General features: G+C 41.6%; 2 protein-coding genes across 3 annotated transcripts in view; one reads left to right on the top strand and one right to left on the bottom strand.

Annotated features, from left to right (window-relative positions):
- The window catches only part of SESN1 (sestrin 1), a 66636-nt gene extending 62497 nt beyond the window's left edge, over positions 1-4139 (top strand). Inside the window, exons 6-10 of the mRNA XM_010224351.2 lie at positions 415-562; positions 1154-1266; positions 1486-1676; positions 1893-2037; positions 3008-4139. Coding sequence (XP_010222653.2) covers positions 415-562; positions 1154-1266; positions 1486-1676; positions 1893-2037; positions 3008-3094 — 684 coding nt within the window. The 3' untranslated portion in view covers positions 3095-4139. The remainder of the gene's footprint in view (positions 1-414; positions 563-1153; positions 1267-1485; positions 1677-1892; positions 2038-3007) is intronic.
- Positions 4140-8094: 3955 nt separating this feature from the next.
- The window catches only part of ARMC2 (armadillo repeat containing 2), a 53780-nt gene continuing 35487 nt past the window's right edge, over positions 8095-26387 (bottom strand). Inside the window, exons 12-17 of one of the 2 annotated variants that reach the window (XM_088522368.1) lie at positions 18913-19231; positions 16826-16948; positions 14913-15026; positions 13553-13685; positions 11322-11479; positions 8095-8524 (exon numbers count right to left, since the gene is read on the bottom strand). In XM_088522368.1, coding sequence (XP_088378494.1) covers positions 8388-8524; positions 11322-11479; positions 13553-13685; positions 14913-15026; positions 16826-16948; positions 18913-19231 — 984 coding nt within the window. In that variant the 3' untranslated portion in view covers positions 8095-8387. The remainder of the gene's footprint in view (positions 8525-11321; positions 11480-13552; positions 13686-14912; positions 15027-16825; positions 16949-18912; positions 19232-26387) is intronic. The other variant, XM_088522373.1, reaches the window with a different exon arrangement.

The following is a 26387-nucleotide window of genomic DNA, read 5'->3' as shown; positions in this document are numbered from 1 at the left end:
TGCTCGCTCTTCCTTTTTCCTTTGATACGTTTGTGAGCAGAGAAGGAGAAAAATACAGTTGGGTAGTAAATTGTGGTTACTTCCCCTATCAGAATTTCAGTTACAGCTCCTTGTTTTTCAGTTGCTTAAATTTTAGATTAAGCAAGAGAAATAATTTTCATTTTAGGGTGAGAACTATGTGTTCCAAAAAGCTGTGACTCTTCAAATACTCTAAAAATATCAGGGATCTAACTGAGAAAAGAGGATGATTAAATGTGAACTGTTGGATTGGTACAGATTTCTCTCAAGAGCTGTTTTCTTAGAAAAGTCAATATTTAAAGAAGGACGCAGCCAGAGTTGAAATTTTCTGACTTCTACTATAAAAGTCAGTTCTTGTTGTACAGGAAACTGATGTATTTGGGTCTCGTTTTCAAGCCTACAGAGTCTGTCTGTGAAGTGGAAGCCCTTATGGAGAAGATGAAGCAGCTACAGGAGTGCAGAGATGAGGAAGAAGCCAGCCAGGAAGAGATGGCCACGCGTTTTGAAAGGGAGAAGAGAGAAAGCATGTTCGTGTGCTCCTCAGGTAGAGATGCTCCCACGGAGCCTATCCACTCATTTACACTCTTCTAGGTTACTTGAAGAAATATTTTTTACCAGACAGGGGAGAGCAGGGGGAGAAGGGGGAAGGAAGGAGTTATTAGATGTTTCAAAGCCAGTACCATTATCTTAAAATGATGGAGATAGAGAGTGCCCTGTTGTCCTGCAGAAAACACCTGTCAGTGAAGTAGTACCAAGGTTTGTTTTGTTTATGGCATCTGTCAAACATGCCATAACATTCACTGACCAATATGTCCAAACTTGCCTCCAAGAGAAACACAAACCCAAAAAGGCAGTGTTTTTTAAAAAAGAAGTCTTTTAAAACATGCAGCTGCTAAAGTTTTTAAGACATTGCTTTTGAGATGACTCTGAAATGATAGTTTGTGTGTTAAAAGCCAAGCTTTCGTTTAGGCTTTTCCACAGTTTATCTCTAAAATAAACATAGCACAGAAGACATACGGGTCTGTGCGGTCATTTTAGAAGCATAGAGGCCCTCGTTTCTCTGTAGTGGTTCCACCAGTGCCCTTCCAGGTTGTGTTCTGACCCAGATTTGTGCAATTCCGTTTGAAATCCATAGAAGATGAAGAATCGGCCCCAGCAAGAGATGTGTCTCGCCACTTTGAGGACACCAGCTATGGCTACAAGGACTTCTCCCGGCACGGGATGCACGTGCCCACCTTCCGCGTGCAGGTAACATGGGGCCATCGTGCCAACCTGCTGCCTTACCCCAGGTGCCATAGCAAGAAATGGCTGCCCTGGAACTTACTGCCCCCTGTTCAGGAAGACTTAAAACGGGGCAGACCAGATCCCTTCACTGAGTTATTTCCCCCAAGTAAAATTACACTAAAGCACTAGCTAGGCCTTCAAAAGTCGATTTCTGACATTCTCTATTTGGCATTTTTGTTCAAGGATTACTCCTGGGAAGACCACGGCTATTCCTTGGTTAATCGTCTCTACCCAGATGTGGGACAACTACTTGATGAAAAGTTTCATATTGCTTATAATCTGACTTACAACACCATGGCCATGCACAAAGATGTGGATACCTCAATGCTCAGACGAGCTATTTGGAACTATATTCACTGCATGTTTGGAATAAGGTCAGTCTTGCCACTTTGGTTCTGCACATGTCACATTTGTTCATGTTGGCTGTGGCTTTTTTCCCATATGTGCATCTTTACTGATTTGCTGCTATATGAGGGGGATGGGTCAGTGGTGGTACAAATTACACAGTAATTTACTTTCCATTAGGAACTTAGAAAACAAAGTGTAAAAAGCAATTCTTGAAAATGAAAGTCTCTTTCAACTTTGTGCAGATACGATGATTACGACTATGGTGAAATTAATCAGTTGCTGGACCGCAGCTTTAAAGTTTATATCAAGACTGTGGTTTGCACTCCCGAAAAGACCACAAAACGAATGTACGACAGCTTCTGGAGGCAGTTTGAACACTCTGAGAAGGTAGGGGCTGCGTGTGCTCCGGGAGGCGCGGGCCGCACAGCTCTCGCCGCTCGTCTGCAGCCACCACTACCCTAAAGGTGGCTTTCAAGCTGCAGCGGGAGTCTGCTCGTGCTCCGTAGAGTTGTTGGGAGCTGTAGTAACCCTCAGACGGACGTTACTGCTCTTCCCAGAACGTTTGCTGGCTGAATGTTGCACCCCAGGGCCTTCCTGGCTGAGTCTCAGCAGACTTACGGTCACTGCAACCATCACCTGCAGCTCTATTTCCATTAGACCCCTTGTGGAAATAGTGTAGAGATACCCCGTTATAATAGTGGTGCTGTGGCTGTGAAGATTTAAGGGTGGAAATAAAATACTTCATATAGCAAGTAATGAATATTTGAGTGATAGAGGTAAGGTTTCAAGCACACAAACCCTTCTTGAATAGCCAAGAGATAACAGTTTTATGGCATATTTTTTTCTTTTGCTTCACCTCAGCTAACCACTCCTCTTGTTCATAAACACCTGTGTGTGTCTGTGTCTGCCTCTGTCCCACAGGGGCAAAAGACCTTTTCGCCTCTTCCTTTGCTAACAGCTCCCTCCGCTCCTCAAGTATCAACCACCCTTTTGCCTTTAATGAACTGGTTAAATTAATGAAGCTCAACTCTAACTCATGTGCAGGCTGCACCTCTTCCGCTGCTGCTGCAGGACTTGTGTGCTCAAAGGTGTCTCTATTTCTTCCAGCTCGACCAGTTGGTCGACTGGAGTCCAGCACCTCTTCCCCCAAATCTGGCTCTGCTTAAATGTAGCTTGCGCCCTGTTGCTGCAGTGCTGGCTCATCTTCCCTTTTTCAGAAGATAGCCCTGATAGCTCCCCTGCTGCTCACGCAAAAGTGAGTCTGAAAACTCACAGCCCACACAGTTCCTCTCTCTCCAGGAACTTTCTTGGGCGCCGCCAAGTGTTTTTAAAGCGAAACTCTCTGCCTTTCCCGCAGGTCCATGTTAATTTGCTTCTGGTAGAAGCTCGGATGCAAGCCGAACTACTTTACGCTCTGAGAGCTATTACTCGCTACATGACCTGATGCCTCCGGCTGCCCCGTGACGGTGGAATTTCTGCAGCTGCAGGCTGGCAGGGGAAGCTACGAAGCCTCAGGACCAACAGGAGCATAAATTCAGATGCCCATTGTGCCATAACTCCTTTAGTTTCAGCTCTTTCAGTGTTTGGAATATCACTGCTGCCCCGGGGCAGCCAGCGCTTGACAGTTGAAAAGATGACAGAGTTGTGCCGAGGTGCTGCCCCATCATGGTATTTTGGCTTTAGGCAGCATGGAACACTCTCTGAACTTGGGGCAATATAGCAAATGATAGATATATAAATCTTGTATTAAAGCAAATGCAACAGGAGCTGGAGCATGAAAAGAAGTGGGACTTGATGAGATTTGCTTTCCCTCCAAGAATAATTTTAGAAAATCTTGATGCTGCTATTTGTGCTGGTGGAGTGAACGGATGCAGGCTGTTCCAGTTAAGCTAAAAGTGACAGTGAGCACTGCTATTGTCTGAGCCTTTCTTGTGGGTGGTTTCCAAAAAGCCTTGTTATTGAGCTTTATTTCTTAATCAGAACTAAACCTCCTCTCTCCACACTGACACTTGGGAAGATAGCAGTCACTTCTCTGGAGTAGTCTAGCCTTAAAAATGCTATAGGACATTTGTACAGCGGTGTTTGGGGAGCTCCAAAGTGCAATGGTCTTCCTATGGAAAGGAGAGGATTTCAGGCCTCAGAGCTTTTTTCAATGTCTAACTACATCAAGTGTCAAGTAGCTTTTTCTCCTGTTTTTCGAGGATGAATACCTGTCCAGGAGCTAAAACAAAGTATGGGAATGTTTTTCTAGACTGCCAACCAGGCCTATTGTATTACATGCCCAATGCTGGTCTTACTGATTTTTGCAGTTGCTTAAATAACTAGGCTAAAAACATCTATTTTTAGTAAATCAAAACATGATTAAAATGCTGACATTCACTATACAGTGGTTTTGGAGAACACATGAATACTTTTGTATGAGTGTGAATTGCTTTTTAAATTTGTCAGTATTATTATTGGTATTTTTTAAATAAAGGGTAACAACTTTTCCCCTGGGTGTGTTTGTGTTACTGAACTTGACACTTGTTGGTTTACAAGGCTGGCTTATAAGGCCAGTGCTGCCTTATTCATACATCTGGTATATGCTAAAGACCTTTCAAAATAGTCGAGACAAACATTCTTAATGACGTACTGCAAATGTTTCAAGAACATCTAAAACACTGGGAGAAAAACATTTTTAAATGGCACTTAGCTCTTTGCAGGATCTCCTCTAGTATGAGTGTACCTGCCTCCTTTTCATCATTCTCCATGCTGCAGTCAAGCATGTGCTGCTCTGCAAGATCTCTCCTCAGACGGTGTCGTACAGTTGGAGAACTCAATTGTATTTTTATAGAATCACCTTTTTTTACATAACTAGCTTTAAATACTGTTTGCGGAATTCAACTGGCTTTAAAACCCTTCAAAACAAACTTTTGGTTCCAGATGAGGCTGCTACTTTCCTTGGGTTAGTGCCAAAAGGATACCTGATGTGAGGAATGCTAGCGAGCGGCACACAGTGGGACAGGAATGTATGGCAAGAGGTGCTGCAGGGGAAGAGCTTGTTGCAAGTGGCTGACAGACTCACTGGACGTGCTCCTAAAGCTGGGTGTGCAGTGCGGCTGCAGGACGCCCCAGTGTCGTAGAAAGCCCTGCCTGCTTCCGTGAGGGGAGGTGGGCACCTCACCAGCCTTAGTTGCAAGTCTGGAGAGAATGGGATTCATCCAAAGCATGCGCAGAATTAAACTCAGACTTCTGAGCCAGCTGAGACCTAGGTCAGGGAACAAAGCAGTTTCTCTTGCAAGGAAGACAGCGCAGCCACCCATTCCTGGGGGATGGCACCGGATGCAAACAGAACATGTGTACAAAAGAAATAATAAAAAGATGAAGTTCTTTCTGACAGACCTGGTGCCCGTGTCCTGAGGACAGTAGCTTTGTAGCTTGGTGCAGACAGAGGCTCCCACGAGGCTGCGCAGCTGCAGGCCAGGCTGTGTCACACGAGCTGCGTTGCCTGCTGCTGCCCCCACCGCTGAGGCACAAGGCTGCACCATCCATTCTTGCTGCTCCCCGGGAGCCCACACAAACGCTACGTGAAAAATTAAAGCCCAGGGTAATGGCAGGGCCTTCTGAGAACAGTTACATGCTTACAACCCAAAGAACAAAAATACCTAAAATGATCTAGGAGAGAACGATTAATAAACTGTCACAGAAATGTGACTAACAGGAAACAGCTGCCATTTCCTCTTAACTAAAAATATGGGATTTTTAAAGTTCCAAAATACAGAGCAAAACTTCCTTGTTTAAGGGAAAAGATCATTAAACTGTGCCTAAAGACATACCGAAAGCATATTCCAAACTGTAAATGAAGTTCCTGCCGCTTCTGATTCTGTTTTGTTCTGTGCTTTGTCCTTAAAGCGGAGATGGACCTGGCCCCTGTCGAGAAGCGTGACCCTCCCCTAGGCGCACACAGGTGCCGGTGCATCCTCCCCCTTCCTGAGCAGGGCCCATGTAGCAGCAGCCACCACCTCTGCAGCATGAGTGGCTCTGTGCACCGCCTCCACCGTGTGGAGCTGAATGGTTTTAAGAACTAATGATTTAAGATCAGATCATAGGACTCCACACTTTGAAAGTGACTTACACTTATAAGCAGTTGACCAACCTTCACTAAGGGAAGTGCTACGAGTCTCTGAGGACTTATCTGCAGAAGTCCTTTAAGGAGCTCTGATAACCCTGCTGCACAAACATCTGGCATCTATCCTAAACTGGGAGGCAGAAAAATCGGGCTACCTAACGATAGTAACTTACTCAAGCAAGCAGATGCTTCTCTACATGTACTAAAAGGCAGCTCCTGCTTGAACACATGCACTGAATTCAGAGTGTTTTTTACTGGACTGCTTAAGGAACTTCAAGTGATACCTACTGATTTTGCAGAGACTTTCCTCCCTCCCTCGGCAGGGCTAATTGATACCACAGTTTAACGAGGCCGCTCCTCGCGGAGCTGCATTTACGCGCTCTGCCTATGTTTGCCAGTGCAATGAGACTCCGTGGGGCGCAGTGTTAAAACCAAGACACGCCTAAGCGACCAGCAATGCCACGAGGGTGCCCGTCGCCCCCGGGAAGCCGCGCGCAGGGACCGCGAGGCAGCACGGACCCATCGCAGGCCTGCGCCGTGCCGCAGGGGGCGGCTGAGAGCACGGCAGCCCCGTGGCGCCGCTACGGGCACGGCCAGCACCGTGACGCCGCGAGGAGGGGGGAGGCTGCTGCGCTGCCCTTCGGCCCCAGCAGGGCCAGGGAAACAGTCGGTCTTGGCAGCGTCTGCTGCGCAGGCCTGGATCTGACGCCTTGTAGAAACGAACCCACAGGATTTGTGTTTTCGGTACGTGCCAGAGGAACCCAGCAGATCCATGTGCCCACTGAGTAGCATTGAGCACTCATCACCATCAGTGCTCAGTTTCCCAACCCCTCTGTGGTGAAGCTGCACTTGGAAACGTTTTAGGGAGGTAGCTTCTGAGTTGAGATTTGTGACAGAGACAATAAAATGGCGGGAAGATGCCACAAGAGCACATGAGAAATCGAGTATTTCCAGAACTCACTGCTGTCACCCATGAGTTCTGCTCAGAGAAATGCGAGGACCGGCGCAGCTCCCAGCAGCCAGGGAGCCACTGCAGGACACACAGTCGGGGGTGCTGAGGCCTCTGCTGCCCTCTCTGCTTCACCTCAATGAGCTATCTATCTGTGGAGCTGCCTCAGGTCTAACATTGTGGCTGCCCCAGCTCTTCTCCCCTCTGTGGAATATGTATATTTTGCCTCTGTTAGAAGACACTTCTCACAGTGCTCCGAGCCTTTGTTTGGAGCATTTGGAAATGACAGAAACAACTAACCTTTTCCTTAACAGATTTTAAATGCCTACCTTACTGCCACCTCATGGACTTGAGCAAAAAGTCAGTGTTCCAGGCTGCTCCCTGCCCCGATATCTCCAGCGCTTGCCCGTTCTGATCAGCCCTCCTGACAGCGCGTGGCCACAAGGCCCTTTCCCCTGCCGCCCCACTGCACTACACGACAGGGTGCTCATCAGCCTCGCACTGTGACGCGGAGGCCAGCAACAAGTGCCTCCAGCCTCCTTAACAGTCGCCCTCAGAAGAAAATCCATGCTCTTCTCCAAGAAGCAAATGTGGCACTGAAGCCGTTCATCTTCTCCCTAAGCTTCAGCTAAAACTAACATCGCAAAAGAAAGAATGTAACTGAGATTTTTTGAAGCATTCAGCAGAGCTGTTCTTAGCAGCTGAGCGGCCTCCTGCACAGGCTGTGGTGGCAGAGGCCGCCATGCACTGCAGCAGCCGCCACTTCCCGCCTCTTGTTGGCTGGGCGCGCAGGGCAGCTGCGAGGGGCCCTGCAGCGACCGCACAACGGCTTCGTCTTGGTCACCCGTGGCAGGAGAAGAGCCAAACACGTCAGGCCTGCAAAGGTCAGCAAGCAGCTGGGCCGCTGCCACCAGAGGCGACCATGATCCACGCAGGAAGCGCCACACGCTGCCCGCGTGAGCACTGCACCTGCACCCCAGCACGGCGGCCAGGGAGCCCCAAGCGCGCGGGATCCGCAACCGGAGGAACAAGGATCCTGCTGGCCACGGAAAGCAGCTGCAAAAGAATGAAGACTGCAGTAAAACACCCTAGAACAGCCCACTTGCACTATGGTTGTTCAGTTGCAGAATTTTATATTAAAAATATATTAAATATGTAAGACAAAGGTTGTAGGTGCATGTGGCTTGTATCCCATAACATTCTGTTACAGTATATAGCCCTCTGGTACCACAAAGACCCAGGTATCCAATGGTAATTTACATTTTAAAATCAGAAATTTTGTTTCATTTTGCTAGCAAAGAAACTATATAGTTATTAGACAAATCACATCCAAAAGTTGCTTGATAAGCTCGAACATATTGTAAAAAGTAATTATACATACAGTAATTATACATACAGAAATTTCATACAAGTTTCCTCCCAAATGATATCCAGTATATAAATGTCAAGGTCTTCTCCTTTAAAAATTAGCTCTTCCTTAGTTCTCCAGCATGCCTACCAATGATAACGTACAGGTACCTCAGAAATAAATAACTGTACATCTATTTCATAAAAATATTTTGTAACTGTTTTCAATATGTTATTATATATTATTTGTGTCTATTACTAGGTCATTGCCTACAAATACTTCAGCTATTTTAAATACTCCTTAGCCAACCTCTAATTAAAATGGAGTAATAGTCATAGCTGGGAGGAGCAATGGCTTTGAATTCTATCAAGAAGCTTTTCGGCCACAGGTTTGAATTCTGTTTCCCAATATATTTTGTGGTAGTCTCTTATGTCTCTGTCGAGGCTGTAATCCACTGATAGCTCCTCATCTGTAATCAGGGAAAATATCATTATTAGTTTTGAATAAAATAAACACAACTATTTATTTTATGACCACAACATGTGCAATTTATCAGTTTTGTATGTTCTTGGCTTAAAAGCAACTCTGTTTAAACCAAATTAAGCATCTCGAGGGATTTAGCTTTAATTGAAACTAAAGGATGCAACAGTCAAAAAAAAAGAAAAAAAAAATTGTGGGTTCTACTGTTACCACACTTCAAAGGTAATAGCAGAGCTATGTGTCCAAGGTCACGTTTATTGTGACTCAGCCTGGAAACTACTTGAGTTTGAACATTATCCACAGAGATTTTGCTAAAGTAAGTCAATAATCCAATGCATCTAGCTACAGCTATGCTTTTATTTTCCTGTCATAGATCCCTTTCTTAACAGGGCTTATGCACTCCGTTTCCACATACCCTCAAGCACACGGACCACGTTAGTATAATACTGGTGCTCTCCTTTCCTCACATACTTCCTAAAGATATTAGGACAGCTAGAGGAAGGAAACATTAGGAATGAAAGGAAGCTGTCTTGCTTTATACATGTTCTTTCTCCTCCATTTTTCTTGGTGTTGGACATAGCAAGGAAGTAAACCCTTCCAGGAGGAAGAAACCAGTCTCCAAATGGAAGCAGGCTCCTGAATTGGGAATTTGCATTACAAATACAACTGATAAAGGTGAACAAATGCTTTGAAGCCAGGAGCTTGGCACAGTTCAAGAGAAAGGTTATTCGACAGCCCTCAGGCCCCAGACTGACCTAAAATGAAAATACAGCCCTCCACCCAACGGGCAGTGTGACTTATCTCTGCTCTACACTGTGGAAGAGCACTAGGTCTGTTAAGCCCATTACTCTGTAACAGAACTCACTGCACATCCACAGCAAGCATGGGACAAAACTGAAGCTGAAGAGAGACTTAGTTACCTACTTTGTTAGTTTGACTTATCATCAAATTTTATTAGGAAACTTTATTTAGAAGAGCAACTATTTGCATTTAGAAGAATGAAACGGTCCTTAGGTAGAGGATATGGCCTGAGTTGTGACAGCTATAAAGGAAGAGATTGCATTAAGGAAAACACATCACATCTCTGCAGGAAGAAGCCTTGTAGCCAGAGATACATTCTAGCCTATGACATCAAATCCGTATTCATCAAACTCAAGGAATAATTTAGGTTGGAAAGGACCTCTGGAGGACAGCTCTGGACAGCTGGGCCACCCTGCCCAAAGCAGAGTCCACTTAGATCAAGCTGCTCTAGTCTAAGTCCAATGGAGTTTTGAACATCTCCAGAGAAGAAGAATCCATTGCCTCTCTGGGCAATCTCATCCAGTGCTTAACCACCCACATGGTATTTTTTTTTTCCCCTGATATTTAATTGGAATTGTTTCAGCTTGCAATTCATGCCCACTGGCTCCTGCCCTATCAATGTCACTGTAGCCTAACACATGCAAATTTAATCTCAGCAGTAAAGAAATGAGCAATAGACCCTGAAGAAGAAGATAAGGGATTACTGTTTTTGTTTTCAGGCAGAATTGCTTTGCCTACTCCTGGAATGGTTTTCATATCCAAATTCATTATTTTCTAACACATAGGAAGAATCATTTCTCCTTTTTATTAGACAGCTGTGACTCACCAGTGTTGACAAGGGTGCCCATAAGCCAAAAATATGGAATCTCTGGGGTTGGTAATGCCCGCCAACAAGAACAAGGAGCAGAACCAGTTCAAAAGCTGAAATGTTGAATCAAAAGAGTACATCTCCCAGAGCAACCCTGGGGATAAGCGTCCCCCATGGAAGCTGTGCTTCTTCAGACAATTACTTGGGACTCTCCTCAAAACTAGCAAAATTGGGTGCTGACCAAACAGCATGTGGACAACTCAGGCACACTGGGTCTGCATGCTATAGGGAAACCTGAAATCCAGAACTCAGGCTGTAGTCTGCAGGGACTACCCAATTAAGAGTGAAGGGGCAAGTGAAGAGAAGTTTGAAAAGAGAGAAGGAAGGAGACAGAAGTGTGCCCTGTGCACTGAACAGCACGTAATGCCCATGCTCAGAGGTGTTTTTCCAAGACTTAGGCTTATCTGTGCTGCTGCTCCTGAGGGACTGGGTCAAAGCAAAGCTCATGTGCAGGAGAAGGAAACATCAGCCTCACGGAGCTTGGAGACAATAAAGGGGCAGGAGACTCAGAAGCAGCTGAAATCCCTCTCGCTGAGAGAAAAGCAGTGACAGTGTGGGAGGAAAGCAGCCTGCTGCTGCCATCAGGAAGGGGAAGAGAAAAAGAACAACACCTCTTATCCAGGCTTCCTTGGCCCTAGGAACACTCTTGTTTGGCTGTTTCCTCTCCCCATCGTATTGCTCATTATATCTTCTGTCATCTTGTTCCAGGCAGGAAAAAGAAAAAAAGGGGGAAGACAGGAGCCCTAACGAGAGCAGGTGACCTGGGTCTCCAGTCCCGTGCTCCATTTTTTTGAGCTCCTCCTCACTTTGTTGGTTCTTACACATCAGATCTGCTTCCTCTGTGTGCTGAGATGTGCCTTCTCTACAGTTACTCTTCTGACTACAGTTCAGAGGAAGACTAGTTTTCTGATATAATTCTGGTGTATTTTTAATTAAGTATCATTACCAGGCAGTGACTGGAATATTCCAATTCATGACTTGTACAAGTTAATGAAGTTTCAATTACTGCCCAGCCTCAACTCTGCAGTTAAATTAATTGATGGAACCAGCATTAAATGTAGAGGAAAGAGTAAGAAACATTAAGAATTATCTCTCTCTATATATATATAAAATTCACCTAAGAGTGATGTGAGCAGCACTAGAAGTGTGTCAGCATCTTCTCCAAAGCACGAGGCAGTACTTGTGATGTTCTCACTGTAGTTCCACAGGGTTTTACATATCAGACATGCCAGCTGCCAGTCTGCTGGCCCAAAATCTTGTAAACAATCAATTAACCTGTCAATATGAAACAAAACCATGATTTTGTTCAATGCTCTTATCTCCAATAACTTCTGAACCCAACTGGCCATTTTCAATCATCATCATTCTATTTAACCATCTCAAAATACTAGCAAGTATAAAGCAAAAAAAAAGAAGTTTAATATCTCAAATATAGCAAATTTTGACAAATTTCACTATAATCTGTGACTGACTCTAATCACCACCACTAGAAGAGAAACTGCAGAGAGCTAGACCACACTAAGAGTCCATCCACGAATCAGAAGAAGAGTTAAGAAAAAGTTTCAGCCAGAGCTTTCAGCTTAGTATACATCAGAAAATGTAACCAGAACAAATAAATCCAAAAGAAGAGAGTTTTTACTGCTATTTCCGTGGCTCAGAATTACATGTTACATTCAGTGAAGTCTGACCTATTTTGCAGATGTCTTTCGTTCTTCTATTGTAATCCTTCAACCTGCATTCCCAATGGATTCCTCTCAGAAGTGCCTGTTTTATCAAGGACCATTAACTTCTTAACCTTTCTCCCAATGTATCATTTCCTCGCAGACATCAAATTCAGCCTATAGCATAAGGAAGACTCTGGAATTAAGCTGCCTACATCTGCTTACATAAAGTGTTCCCGTTACCAACTGGCAGTATTTTTACAAGTCCTGGGGCAGCAGAAGCAAACATTGTTCTTCACCTGCTGTCCCTAGTGATCTCTCCAACAGTAATCTGCTCACTGCTGGTCTCCTCCTCACCCCAGGGCCCCCACTTCCTCTCTCTCCCCAACTTCACTGGGAAATTGATAAAATTATGATTAATAAAGGGAACACAGGTGATACCTATTACATTCAGGTATTCAAAAACATCAGTAACTGAAAGGCAATCAAAAAGAGGCCAAATGCCTCTCCTCTCCAAAGGCAGTCACTGTTGAGGACCAGGAGGCATCCATCAAAAGCAAAAAGAGCTTGCTCTATTTTTTAGAAGTTTAATTCTCTGATGAGACTAATGATGATGACTCTAATTTCATGCATAATCACGGCTGCTACATATTTGTACAATAACCTAATTTCTAAATATCCACAGAGCTGGTTTTGTGCGGTCAGGATGACCTCCTCAACAGTTACTTTCATATCCTCTAGATTTATTCCATATTGTTGCTATATTTCCTTCCTTCTTCAAAAAAATTCAGAAAGCATATGGAAAATCCTGTTATTGAAATTACTAACATTTATTTTCAATTAGCCTGCAATTTATTTTTACTCTTGTTTTTTAGCTTTCAAATTTTGCAATATAACCAGAACCTAGGAAGGAAAGATGCCCTGTTTACATTGCATAAAAGAAATAATTGTGTAGTGTATGAACCTGAATGCATTTCAAAGCTAGATATATTGCTTCATAAATGTGGGTTGTATCAACAGCTTTACAAGCATCAGAACAAGATCTTTCATGTTGCTCCAATTAAAGTGTATCTGCTATTATCTGAGTATCAAAGTCACAAGCGTTGCATCCTCAGTGGTTTTTCAACATCTAATACCACTTACACCATTAGCAAGCTTTACACCTGAACTCACAGAGAGAGGAGACCTAGAAGCTGTTCTATGCTGAACACGGCCTTATCACATAGCTCCAACTTAGTAGCTATAAAAATTGCAAGAGATCACATAGGGTAAAATAGTTCCTGAATAATCTTCACGCTTGCAATGCACACACAGTAATGGTGTCTTATTAAGTGCAGATTTAGCTCGCAAGGATTTGGTTGAGTTGAACACAGCACGAGCAGCTCCTGCAAAGTCATGCCCTAGTTACTGCACTGTATGGTACTCTCCTCCGAGAGAGGTATCATGAGGATCTTTGGAACCTTATTTCTTTGTTGGTGGGCAGGAAGGAGCTCAACCACACCATAGTGCTTTCCCCAGAAAATGCTGGAAGAATATATAAAGCTCTTGAAGACTTAGATCCTGAGTATTTATTCAGTATGTATCTCTTTTACAAGCTTGGCCCCAGTGAAACAGAATCTGTCTGAAACCCCTGGTCCACACTTGTGGAACTTGTCTTTTTTTTTTGTAAACACACTCAAGGACTTACTTCCCAATTCCTCCTTCTTCCTTCAGCAGAGCTCTTCTGTTTTTATCTACAGTGAGATTGAGCAGAACTCCACAAGCAGAATAGCAGACATCTTGATTCTTGGCATCAAGTAAAGCAATCATGAACTTGTAAACTGGGTTGTAAAGAAGGAAACAAAATTATTGAAAAAAGAAGTTTATGATACAAGTGACATTACAACATGCTAACCAAACACGTATACACAGAAAGCAGTGAGATGTGCTTCACTGAAGCAGGACCTACTACCCAAATACATAACGCAGTAGCCTGCTGCTATGAAGCTGCCGGAAGAAGCACAGGAAGTGGTGCTAACCATTACACCATGCTCAACACCCGTTTCTTCAACAACTGCAGCATTCTAGAAGCAAAATTCAAGAAGCAGATGCTGGACTTGCCAAATGTTGTGGCACTTTCACTGGACTCTGCAGTCAGCAGGAAGTGAAAGACCGTCCCAGCAAGGGAGTCAGTCTTGTCTAGTGGAGAAGCAGCCTCTTGGCTCTTCCTGAGCTCAGGGCCCCACGCTCTGATATCTCCACGTTGGAAGACTCTCTCTTCCAACAGACACAGCTCTTTAGTAACCACTACCAAGTATGAGCTCTAGGGTATAGCTGAGAGAGAATTTTCTCCTCCCAAAGCAGAAGTATGTCCACCTCATATGGGGTTCATGTTGTGGCATATCCTCTCACTTGGAGCACAGTCAGATAAAAGCAAAAAATGTGTTAGAGTGAATTGTTGTTTAATTCAACTTTTGTAACACATCACTTCTGGAAAGCAAGGAGCTGTCATGTTACCCAAAGCTCTTCAGACACCAAAAGGAAAAGCACTTGAGAAGGCTTGTGCACTACTCAGAGGCAAACAGGAGGTCCCTCTTTGCTGAGGTGGCCAATCATCTTAAGCACATGTTACAAAGTGCTATAAGGTATCAAATGGTATAATCAAAAACTTAATTATGAAACTAAAGGAGAATTAAGGTGGATTTTCATTTTATATCAAATAAACCTGTAGGACTTGAGGAACAGAGTGAACAAAAACTTCAAAATTATTATTTTTAGGTATTTTTAGGTAATTATTTTACGTAATTTAGGTAACTCTTTTGGTTTTATTTAACTTCATAAAGGCACATGCTAGAGACATTTATCCTACTCCAATAATTTTCATTTTAATGAAATTGAAATAAAATTGTGTTTATAATAACTGCTATTTGAGTCTAAGATTTGCACCACTTACAAAACATGACATAATATTGCTTTTACCCTTCAAATGAGACAGCTTATTAGCAACTTCTCATTTTTAGAGCTACAGACATTTTAAAAGCATTCCTCCAAGTACAAAAGTAACTCACTCTTTTTCTGTATGATGAAGTCACATATCTCATGATACTGGGAAAGATTGCCAAAGACTCTTACAGCCTCCACAACTCCATCCATACTGTTGCTCATTAACAGCTTTAAAAGCACTATTGGATTGTAGAGAAATGAAATAGAAACAGTTACTGCTATATCACAAGCACATGCTTGTTTTTTTTTTTTTTAATTAATAAACACCAGCAGCAACGGATAAACATAATACATGTGAACATCTATCTCTCTGGTTGCAATGAAGGGGAGGGGGTGAGCAGATGGTAGAACAACAGCTAAATTGTGCGAAGCTTTGAAGATGAGACAAAGAGCTCCAATGAGAAGGTTATGCGAGAAGGAACAGAGGAGGACTTGTGAAGACAGCCTAGGCACAGTCGGAATCGTGGACAACACTTGTGCTGTACAATTTTGACTGGGCTCATGTGAAATTCCAGCAAAGAAGAAAAAAAGTCATAGGGCATGAGAGAAATGACTAGACCCTGAACAGAAGGTTTTATGATACTACATCTGCTTAAACTCAAACTACCTGCTGACATTAGCTGTATTTTCCTCCCAGTGCTACTATAACAAGCAAATACATTTTCTCTGAACAGCTACTTAATATTGCCCCGGTCTGAAATATTTACTTCTTTGCTGCTTTGTTGTTCAACAGTTTCACATACGAGTAGCGTGCAACAGAGACTTCAGCTTCCCCTACAAAAGGCAACCTCACATAGGTTTTTGGTACGTGCACAGAAACCACATTTACCAGTCTTCTGTGATGAAGAAGGGAACCACTGAAATCAAACATGTAAATGATTCAAAGAGTTAATTCATAGCCCTTCCACCACAGAAGAGAAAGAAGAGACTGGCTTCTTTGCCATCACTTCCTTCTTTGAAGGCTGCAATATGGAACACGCCTCGAATTTGTCTCAGGGAGATATCTGGAATAACTATTTTTTGTCTTTGAGAACCACCCACTTGCAAGTATTCTCAAAACATCTCTTGGAGGAGGTTTTCTGTCAAAAGGTTTTCTCTGTCCTTGCAGTTCAGGCAGAGGGAAGGCGATGGGACTGGCACCACATGCTAACAACAAGAACAGGAGGAGAGCAGAAGGAAGAGGGAAAGGACTAAGGCATTTGTCTATGAAGTTCATTCTTCTGCAGCTGGCAGTAAGAGAACATTATTCCTGGGGAATAAAGTGACTCACAAGACAACAGCAGAACTGTTCACTAGGGATGAAGTGACATCTAGCAAGTCAGGGCACTAGGTTGAGAGACAGAATATAGAATATTTTCTTTCTGCTCTTTAATTCTACTCACTTTGAAAACTTCAGCCTCTGTCTCTCCCCATATCTCATCTAGTTAGAGAGTCAGGTATTCAAGGCAGAGACTCTATCTTCTGAACAAACATTAATAGACAGGATGCAGAACTCAGAGGCAGGTCCCACACCTCACTAAAATATGACTACTGCACATACTGAGAACTCACACCATTCCTACACAGGCAAAGGATTCAGCAGCCAGAAACAAAGTCAGAGTTGGCAGGTCTAGAAGGTAGTAGGAAGAAGAAGGAAAAAAGATAACATATTTGAAGTAGCTCCAATTAGATGTGAAAAGCAATGTGATTACTTTGGTTCAGGCATATGGATTTTGAGTCTAGCAAAAGTCGCTACCCCAAAAACAGCATGGTGTAAATCACTTGGGGAGAGAAAGAAGGGTTTTGTTCAACAATCCAAGTATTTCCACACAAGTCACAGAATTGTAGTCCCCAAGAATTACAAATTGCTAGAAGAATTTATAAAACTCATATTCCTGCACTACAATACCACAAAATACTACCAGTGTCTTTATGAGCTATCAAACACATAATTTCCACTGTCAGAAAGCTACACAGATACTGAATTCAAAGTCCTTACTCTCTGCAATATGTAGCTTCTTGTCTTCAATTGCAGAACTCCTCACTTTGTAGTAGGATAAATTGTTGATCGCTGCTGCAGCATTGATAACCAGCTCCTCACAGTCATCAATTGACTTGTACTCTGATATTAAAAAAATATATATATATATATATATTATATGTGTGTATATATGACACGAGTCAAACTTAGAAGGGCATCACAGCTGAGAAGCAAACAGAATCACAGGTTGCACGACTGCAGAACCAGGCCAGTTAAGACTCTTCCCAATCTGCCTGACCCGTAAAGGGTTACGACTATGGCCCGACAGCTGCTGCTCCAGTCACCTGGACCAGTACTCTTAGAAAAGTTCAACCTCGCTCAAATCTTCTCTCATGGACTTTCAAACTTTCACTTCAGGATAAAGCCACCAAAAAGAACTGCAAAAAGCCCATGCACAGGAATACACCCGAGCTAGGTATCAAACCACAGACACAGAAACGTTGGGCACTATGACACATTAAAAAACACAACTTCAACATTATTTGAAACATTCATAGAATCACAGAATGGTTAGGGTTGGAAGGGACCTCTAGAGGTCATCTAGTCCAACCCCCCTGCACACACAGGGTCACCTAGAGCACGTGGCACAGGACTGCATCCAAGCGGGTTTGGAAGATCTCCAGAGAAGGAGACTCCACAACCTCTCTTGGCAGCCTGTTCCAGGGCTCTGTCACCCTCACTGTCAAGAAATTTTTCCTTAAGTTCCTGTGGAACTTTTGGTGTTTCAGTTTGTGGCCACTACCTCTAGTTCTGTCGGTGGCCACCACTGAAAAGAGGCCAGCACCATCCTCCTCACTGCCTCCCTTGAGGTACTTATAGACACTGATTAGATCCCCTCTCAGCCTTCTCTTCTCCCAGCTCTCTCAGTCTTTCCTCATAGGGCAGATGTTCCAGTCCCCTGATCATCCTTGTAGCCCTGCGCTGGACTCTCTCCAGCGGCTCCACATCCTTTCTGTACCGTGGAACCCAGTGGAGCCCTCTCTCTTAGGAGATCCTGACAGAAGGAATTTTAATCAACGTAAAATTTCCTGGTACACTGACAAAGTCTAAAAAATGGTTATACTGATTCATCTCATTCACCTAAAGGAATTAAAAGAGGTTTCATTCACAAGGAGACAACATCTTGCAGGAAACTAATTGAGACGAAGCTCAGAGTTCAGGGAGGAAGCCAGAGACAAGCTTTGAGACTTACATCCTTATAAAACTGACTGCTGACCAAGGAAGCTCTCACAGGGTATAAGAAAGAGTCTATGGACTTGAGTGTGTCTGAAATCCCACATGCCTGGTGGCCAACACAGCTAACTAGCATACAAGTGGGCTGACTGCTTTACACAGTATTTAATGCTCTCATCACACACTAAAAAACACAGTCCTCTGAAACATCTTAGCACTGTTAAACTCTGTTACTGGGAGAACAGACTCCCCAGCTCTAGCCTATAATTAAATTTATAAAGGGAACAGTGAGCAATAAGGAACTGCAGTCCTAAATCCCAGGTTGGAGAGAAAGAGAAACTACCTCCCACTCAAAAAGATATCAAGGTTGGAAACCTCAAAACAAACAAACAAACAAACAAACAAAAACCCTACACACAATGAGACAAGTTTTATGAGAAGGCTAACAGTTATGGTGAAATGGGCAGGGGAGGATAATTCCAAAATAATTTAGAACTGTCACAAAAACTGCAAATCTGAAAAAATAACAATGCAAATTGCATAGCATTTGTTAAGGATGCCTCATAGTATGAGCTCAGGGGGAGACATATTTAAAATAAAATTCTAGTTTGTTTTTCCTTAATGATCAAATTTTTAAATTGTACCATTGAATGAAACAATGAAGCATCCTCTTCCCCCTAGACACTAAGAAGTTGGTACCAAAACAGCAACGCTTTCCTGTCTCTACGTAGCGCAATTTATGAGGATCAGCAGCAGCACTGTTATTTTAACAACAGGATCAAGTTAGTTATGGCTCACTCTAAGAAAGAAGGTTAAGGAATGAAATCTTGAACTTTCCTTGCAGGTTCCACAGACCGGACAGGTTTTATTACCTAGTACCGTGATAAGTAATTCTGCAACAGGATGAGCAGCTGCCAAGGCTGCTCCTACACTGGGATGATTGGAGAGGTTGGCCAACACTCTGATCAGCTTCGTAAGAACATCTTCAGCTTCTGAAGGATACTTTGGGTTTTTCTTTTCTTCTCCTTTTTCACAGTTCCTTTTTTCTGCATTCAGATCAATTTGATGGTAGGTTTGGAATAATGATATCAGTGTGTTAACACTTCCTTTTTCTTTAAAAAATTGCTCGCGGGCCTGGTTATTATTTGCTGTTAAATTCCCAAGAATGAAGACAATGCGGACAACCAAATCCTGCAATAACACGAATAAACCACATTACAAGGAAAACTATTAGAAGCTATTAACTGCTTAAGAAGAAGATAGTATTTCATTTGCTTCACAATTCAGCTGGCAGCAAGTTCAGATATCTGAAAGAATGCTAAATAAGAAAAAATAGGAATAATTTTTAATGTTATTTTTCGTAGCCCTGGTTAGAGAAGAAATTAAAGATATTTGACAGACAACACAGCACAACACCAGAGTTTGCTACTAATGATACTAAACTAATGAGATGTCTGGCATAGGTAATCTATTTTTATCCACAGTAATCTTAAAACAGCACTTCATATAGCTAGAATAATCATATGAGCCAGAGCTTACTAATCTTTCAAGCAAGTAAATGCCAGCTATGATGTCTATAGAGTACCTTCCCCTTTTCTCTAAGCTGCGTTAGTATTTAAAAAGTATCAAGCAATCTTAACAGAGTTAATGAATCTCAGTGCTTATCTATTGCAAAAGATAAACTAATACTCCTTGATTTGTTACTGTTAAATCCATGTTAGCTCTTACTCATCTCCTTGTTGAGTCCAATTGCCTATATAGCTGAAGTACATGCTCTAGATATTTACCAGAAATTTAATCTACATTGAGTGCTGTTTTACTTGCCCATTCCTCCTCTTTCTCCTCTTCCTAGGGAGGTGACATACAACCATGCCATCCCACACAATTTCTCAAAAGTTTCATAAATTAGCCTTTCAAGCCCTTTATTAAGCACCAAAGCATACATTTCATCAAGCCTAGCTGTTTTGAAGACACTTATAGACACACACTCTATAAACACTCTAGCTCATTCTTTAGTGATAAAAGAACTTGGGCTGGAATAGGGTCAGTCATTGGATTATACGCAACCCTTTCAGAAAATAGAAGAAAAAAAAAAGGCCTTAGACTCTTCAATATTCACAGTATTATCTGTCAATAATTTTCATCCTCTTTTCAACACTGTAGCAATTACTTATTGTCTTTTTACCATTAATATGCCAGAGACACTTTTCCCACTCTTTTTTATGTCCCTTTCTAGTTGCATCTCATATTGTCACGTTTTTTCTGCTTTTGTATATGTTATTGCTACCCTTTTATTCTCGTGGTGAGACCTGCTTTCTAATTTTACACATTATCCTGAGATCTCATGATTTAAGCAAGCTGATCTCTTGAAGCATTCCTATCTCTGCCCTTCAGCAAAACATTGCATTATCTCTCATTGCTTCATTTTAGACATATTGAGATAGAACTTTTTTTTTTTTTTTGGCAACAGAAGTCATTCTTAATTGAAGTGTTCTTCAACAACATCCCATCTTTTTGTTACCCACCTGTATGGAAGAAAAAAAAAAAAAAAAAACAGAAAGTCTGAACTCATCCTAGTATAAACAAATTACACTATTTCCCTCTGTCATTTGCATCAAAATCTACTCAGTTCCAAAGAAAAAAGTCCATAGGCTTTATCTGAATACTACAATTGAAGAAATGCTGTTTCAAGTACAGCACAGCAGTCTCCCCTTGGCTGCTAAACTGCTGTTCTTGCACTGACCAGGATTTTGGTAAACAATTTACTTGATATCTTTCTTTAAATGCAACAATAATATTCACAGCTGTTCTAATCCTACACGGTACTAGTAACATAAATTAACTGGGCACAATTCCACTTGTTAAAATATACATATTAATACTGAAAGTAATCAGAGAATTTGTCTGTACTTCCACACACAACTTCACCAATGAGTCTCAGGTCTCAAGTCTCTGCCACAAGACCCGGGCACTAACATCCACTTAAGGGCAAGAAGGTGGATGCTATCCCCAAATTTGTGAATCAGGCAGTCTCCTAAGTGAGGAACAGGTTCTCTCAGTTTTATGTTTAATACAATCATTCCACAGGACCCCTTAAAAATAAATAAAAAATAAGCATCATTATTTTGTTAGCTTCTAAATGTCACCCAGACAAAATTTTTATGACCGTTCCTACTGACTAACCACTGAGCGCTTTCACCTTTGCTGGCACAAGCCCCAATTCACACAGGCTGTAAGAATTTGAAACAAACAACTGATGAATCAGAAGAGAGAAGTGAAAAAAAGCAGGCAGTCTCGTTCGACTCGTTTATATTGACTTTCTAATTTTGGTCAAAACAATATCAGCCCAGCAACGGCTCTACCCAATCAGCAGACAGACAAACAGCTACTGTACAGCAATCAACTGATATTTTGAGCCGTGTGAGCTCAACTGTTCTTTCCACCTACAGGCTATCAAAATAAACTTATAAAATACAGCGTCTTTTTAGCCAGGCACATCCGGTTTTAATAGCACATTACCAAAATCTCATTACCTCCCAGCGACAGCTTAACTAGTGGAGTCAAAGAAAGAAAAAAAAAAAAAAAGCCAGTACACTTCTTCTGAGCAGTACAGTACTCTAAGGTTTGTATCTTCATTTTTGGCTATTTTATTTTTTAAATGCTCATTAGGTAAGCACTGCAAGAGTGACAAACACCAGCTTAGAATTGCAGTGTAAAGAAATATATTTAAATTTGAATGGCATCTTGACACTGCTTGTGAGACTAAACCCGTACAAGGCAAATAAAGCAAATATGAGTATAAATAGATTAGATCATGATACATCAAATATTTGGAGATGTATTTACTGAAATAAATCATACATGGAATCTCAGACATTCCTCCATCTGTACAGAAAAATTACATACTGGTTATTTATTGCATTATCTTATGTAACATGAAGATTTTAATATGTATGGCACTAAAGACTAAAGATTGCGCTCAGTTCTTTCATCTTCCCAGGGAGGCATTCTTCTGAGATGTGCTGTCTGCAGAGTGCAGCCAAACATGACTGGAAAGGGCGATGAGAGACCTCTTAGCTTCCAAGAAACATGTCCAGAAAAGCTCCATAAGGGGCTCATTTTTTGGCTTTTCTTCCAATCTGTTCAGAAACTACAATATTTTGTTTTTAAAGGGGGTAATGACAACATATATTCTGTCAACTCTTAAGACTTAATCTTCTGACAACCAGAGTCACATATATATCATTGCTGGTTTGGAAGTGTTTTTCCTTTAGCTGATTCTAAAAACCTGTTCCTCGCACTGCACGAAGTGCAACGTACTCAAAGCAGAGGTATTCAGTGTGCTTGCTGAGTCATGGAACAGCAATTTATCTTAGCAATTAAAAAGTATTTGCCCTTTTCCATAAATCTCAATGAACACGGCTACAAAGAGTACAAGTTTATTTACCAGAGAGAAAGTAAAGCCAATTAAGTAGATAATTCCTAACTCCAGAAAGATAAGCAAGACAGGGAGGGAAGACCACTGCAAAGTCTGTACATCTTGGACAAATATCTGAGTTCAGTCTGTTTGCTACCTGTAACTGCCTTTGGTGAGAAGCGAAAATCTGAACACAAAAGTTCAGACTGAATTGCTAGCTGTAAGTGAAACGTGCTTTCCATGCTATACACATTTAACAGAGGCATTTCTAACTCCATCAGCTGTCCAGCAAGATGAACTACTTTTAGGCCTCATTTGGATCAATTTTACACTTAATTCTCAAATTCATCTTTCTGCTTTAGTATCCTTCAAAAAGAAAAATGAGATTTTTCTTTGCAGGGTCCAGTAGCCCACTTACACAACAAATTAAGAGCAGTTGTGCCATCTTGTTCCAAACACAGTAAAGATGTAACTTGAAGTGTGAAAATTCCAGATCAAACACAGAAATAACAAATGAAACTTGTATTAAGATGGCAGAAAAAACACCAAAGTGGTGGGGGAGACAGTGGAGAGAGAGCAGCCTAGAAGTATCAAAGCAAACTGTCAAATGAAGAATGTCAAAAAGAAACGAAGAAGCCATCAAGCTTTCAGAGGACCAAGAAAATTTTGGATATTCTTGAAGCACTTTGCCAGTAAAGAGAAAACTCCCCACAGATAAAAATGCAATTGAAGGCAAAGAAAGGACATTAGAGTAACTTTGTTCTACTTCTGCACAACACAGGCCACAAGGCCATGACCAGTAAGTTCTCCATTAAGAAAACTGTTTACGTATACGTTTTCAGAAACAGGCACATTTTTACAATGTGTGTTAGCAACTAAGAACTCACGTCCTCAGGTTAGTGAGCAGCAGCGGGTCAGGGAAAGGTAGTAAAGAAAGGAAAGCATGTTGTCGAGAGACCAGCATTTGGTGAAGAGCAGGGCATTTGCTCTCCTGAGAAGCATTTCAAGAACTCACAAACTGAAAAAAATTGAATGCTATGTCCTCCATGGAATTGCCCCAATGCCCGTTGATCTGCCTGGTTAAAATGTCTGCTCTTATTTGTAGTGTGAATTTGCACAGCTTCAGCCACTACTGTTTTTTTTTTTATTATTTTTTTTCTCCTCCTTCTTCCTTAGAATAAAGGACAGTCAGAAATCCAAAATCATAAATCTCATTCTTACATGTATTCTAAACAGTTGACTTGTTCACAGTGTAATCTGTGTCTTTGATAAATCAAACTGCTTAAACTTGTTTTTTGAGGAATTCAGATCATTCTTACAGCTCTTTGCATTATCTTTTGTAGTATGCAAACACCAGAACCAGGCAAAATATATATATATATATTTTTACTAACAGTATCAGTAGCAAAGAACAATATTACTTTCTTGTTTTTCTTATATGACAGTCTAGTGTTTACCTATTCTAATATTACCTTTGGTAATAACATGTACCAAAGATACTTTGGTATCTTCTAGTACACCAGAACAGCAGGTTGTATAGGATATCTGCCAACAATGGCTGCATGACTAAAATCTTTGAGTTCTACATTCCCTGATCATTTCAGGGCATACCTTTTATATTGTCCTTACTTCAAACAACAACAACAACAAAAAAGGGAAAAAATCAATACAGTATTAGGAAGATGACATACATTGTCAGGCATACTGTCAGAAAACATACTGTATGAAAAGAATGACCTTCTATTCTTCTGTTCTGGTTATTTAGATTAATCAGCAGGGAAATGCTTTCCAGCTGTCAGTATATTTATCCCGAGATGGATATTTTCTTCTCGAAAAAGTCTAAGTTCAGGATAGAATGATTGATCACTTATGAATATGCATGTGCACACACAAAACCCATGAGAAAAATCTCATACTTTGATTCTTTAACGGCCAGTTACTACATCTCTTTCATAGTTTTTTAATTGCCCATGGCACTGTGGCATTGGGCTGCTCTACAGAGAGGAGGAATATAAGCTACATGTTTTATAGCTTATGTGTTTCTTTTTTTTCCTACTTCTATCAGGTTTGTAAGGTACAAAGGTCTACAAACCTTAACAAGAATTTCTTTCAGCAGAAAGGGCAGGACAAGCACCCACTCTCCTTTCCATTCACTGTTTGGTTCCCAACCCATGTTATATCTTCAGTCTTCGTGAAAGAGAATGTATTCATTTGTATTATTTGTATGGTTGTTCAACAAGCAAGGCTGGGCAGTGGTGCAGGTCATCACAATCCAGCAAAAGGCAGGGAGTTTTTTTGGTTTTAAAAATTATTGGAATCCGGGTCAGTTCCCTGACCTGATGTGGTCACAGGCCACACAAATGTGGCCATGCAGTCACAAACAGCTGTCCTCAGCCCAAATGAGGAGATGACACGGCGGGAGGGTGGTGAAAAGTGAGTCACAGAAGCACAAAGAACACTTTGGGCATCACTGCTGAGTTCTTTAGAGGCAAACTATGAATACAGACATGCAAACACCAGCAAAATAGTAATTAAAAAAGTATATATATTTTTCTAAATTAAAAAAAAAAAAAATCTTCATTTTCTCCTAAGACTATGATGCCACTGAGCAGAGTGCCAATAACACACTTGGAACATTCAAGAGGCAAACACCTAAATCTGATCTAAACATAACTGCACACTGGAATCTACTGCTGCAGCACGGAATCTACTGTGGCTGCTTTGGTTATTAAATGACTTACATTATATGACTGCCTGACTGAAATGGACAGATAGCAAGTTCCTGGCAGCTCATCACACCATTCTCTGTAAGCCAGCCAGGAAAACAGCAAGGAATGCCAGTTCCTGCATGCAGATAAGCCTTCACCTAATAAATAAAGCCAGAGACAAAGCAGGAGACGTTTTGTGCATTTACAGGCCCCACCTGGTCCTTCCCTACTGCAACAATCCTAAGAGCCAAAAGGACATTCAAGAGCCTTGAAAAAGGAGACTTTCTCAGAGGGAGAAAAGAAGAATTCTCACCAGAAGAAACCTGCTGGCTCAAGGCTATAAACAAAGCTGGGACCTGGTGCTTGATAGCTGCAACTGGAATGGAACCCAGGAAGATTCAGAGACAGCAACCCAATAAATGGGGGCATCTGCTTAGAAAGGATGACAGAGTAATTTCAGTCTGTTCTTCATTTAAAAATTTGCTTTTCTTTTTACAAGCATTGTTAAATTAAACAGGTAAAGCAGTATGCAAAAATCATAATTACAAATTAATGCAGTTGTTCTAGCTGATGCAAGAGATGCAAAACTAATAACAAATCTTTTCAAACACATCAGGAGCAGACAGTCTCTCAGCATCTGTAAGACTAACTGATAATCAGGATAAAACACAAGCACTGAGAGAAGAAAACGTCACTGCAGAGAAGCTAAACGAGTCCTTTGCATTGATTCATGCTCACTATGAAAGAGACCGGGATGATTATAGCCCTTCTCTAGGGAAGGCTCATCAGAGGATCTGTCCAAAACTAAAGCAATCATAAACAATTTTAAGGAACAAACTGACAAAAACAAACAGGAACAAATCATCAGGACTAGATGATAATCTCTCAAGAGTTCTAAAAGAACTCATTAATTAAGTAGCTTAATTACTAACAGTGATGTGCAACCTCTCACTTAAAACTGCCTTGATGCCTGAGGACTGCAAGGATAACAAGAATGACATCCATTATTAGTATAGGATCCAAGAGAGATTGAAGTCTGATGTCTGAACCAGATAAATTAGAAGAAAACATTAAAAACTGGACAGTTGGATGAATGCAATTCACTTGAAGACTCTTCTAAAGTCAAGTCCTGACTTACCATATTCTTTCAAGGGATCAACAAGTCTGTGCATAAAGACAACCCAGATGATATTGTCTATATGCGTTTCCAAGAGACTTTTTA

The sequence above is a fragment of the Tinamus guttatus genome, unplaced genomic scaffold (genome assembly GCF_059628265.1).
Source record: "Tinamus guttatus ecotype Peru unplaced genomic scaffold, ASM5962826v1 Tinamus_guttatus_pri_ptg000010l, whole genome shotgun sequence".
NCBI lineage: Eukaryota > Metazoa > Chordata > Aves > Tinamiformes > Tinamidae > Tinamus > Tinamus guttatus.
The sequence above is the reverse complement of the archived record's forward strand: the minus strand, read 5'-3'. Positions and strand labels throughout refer to the sequence as shown.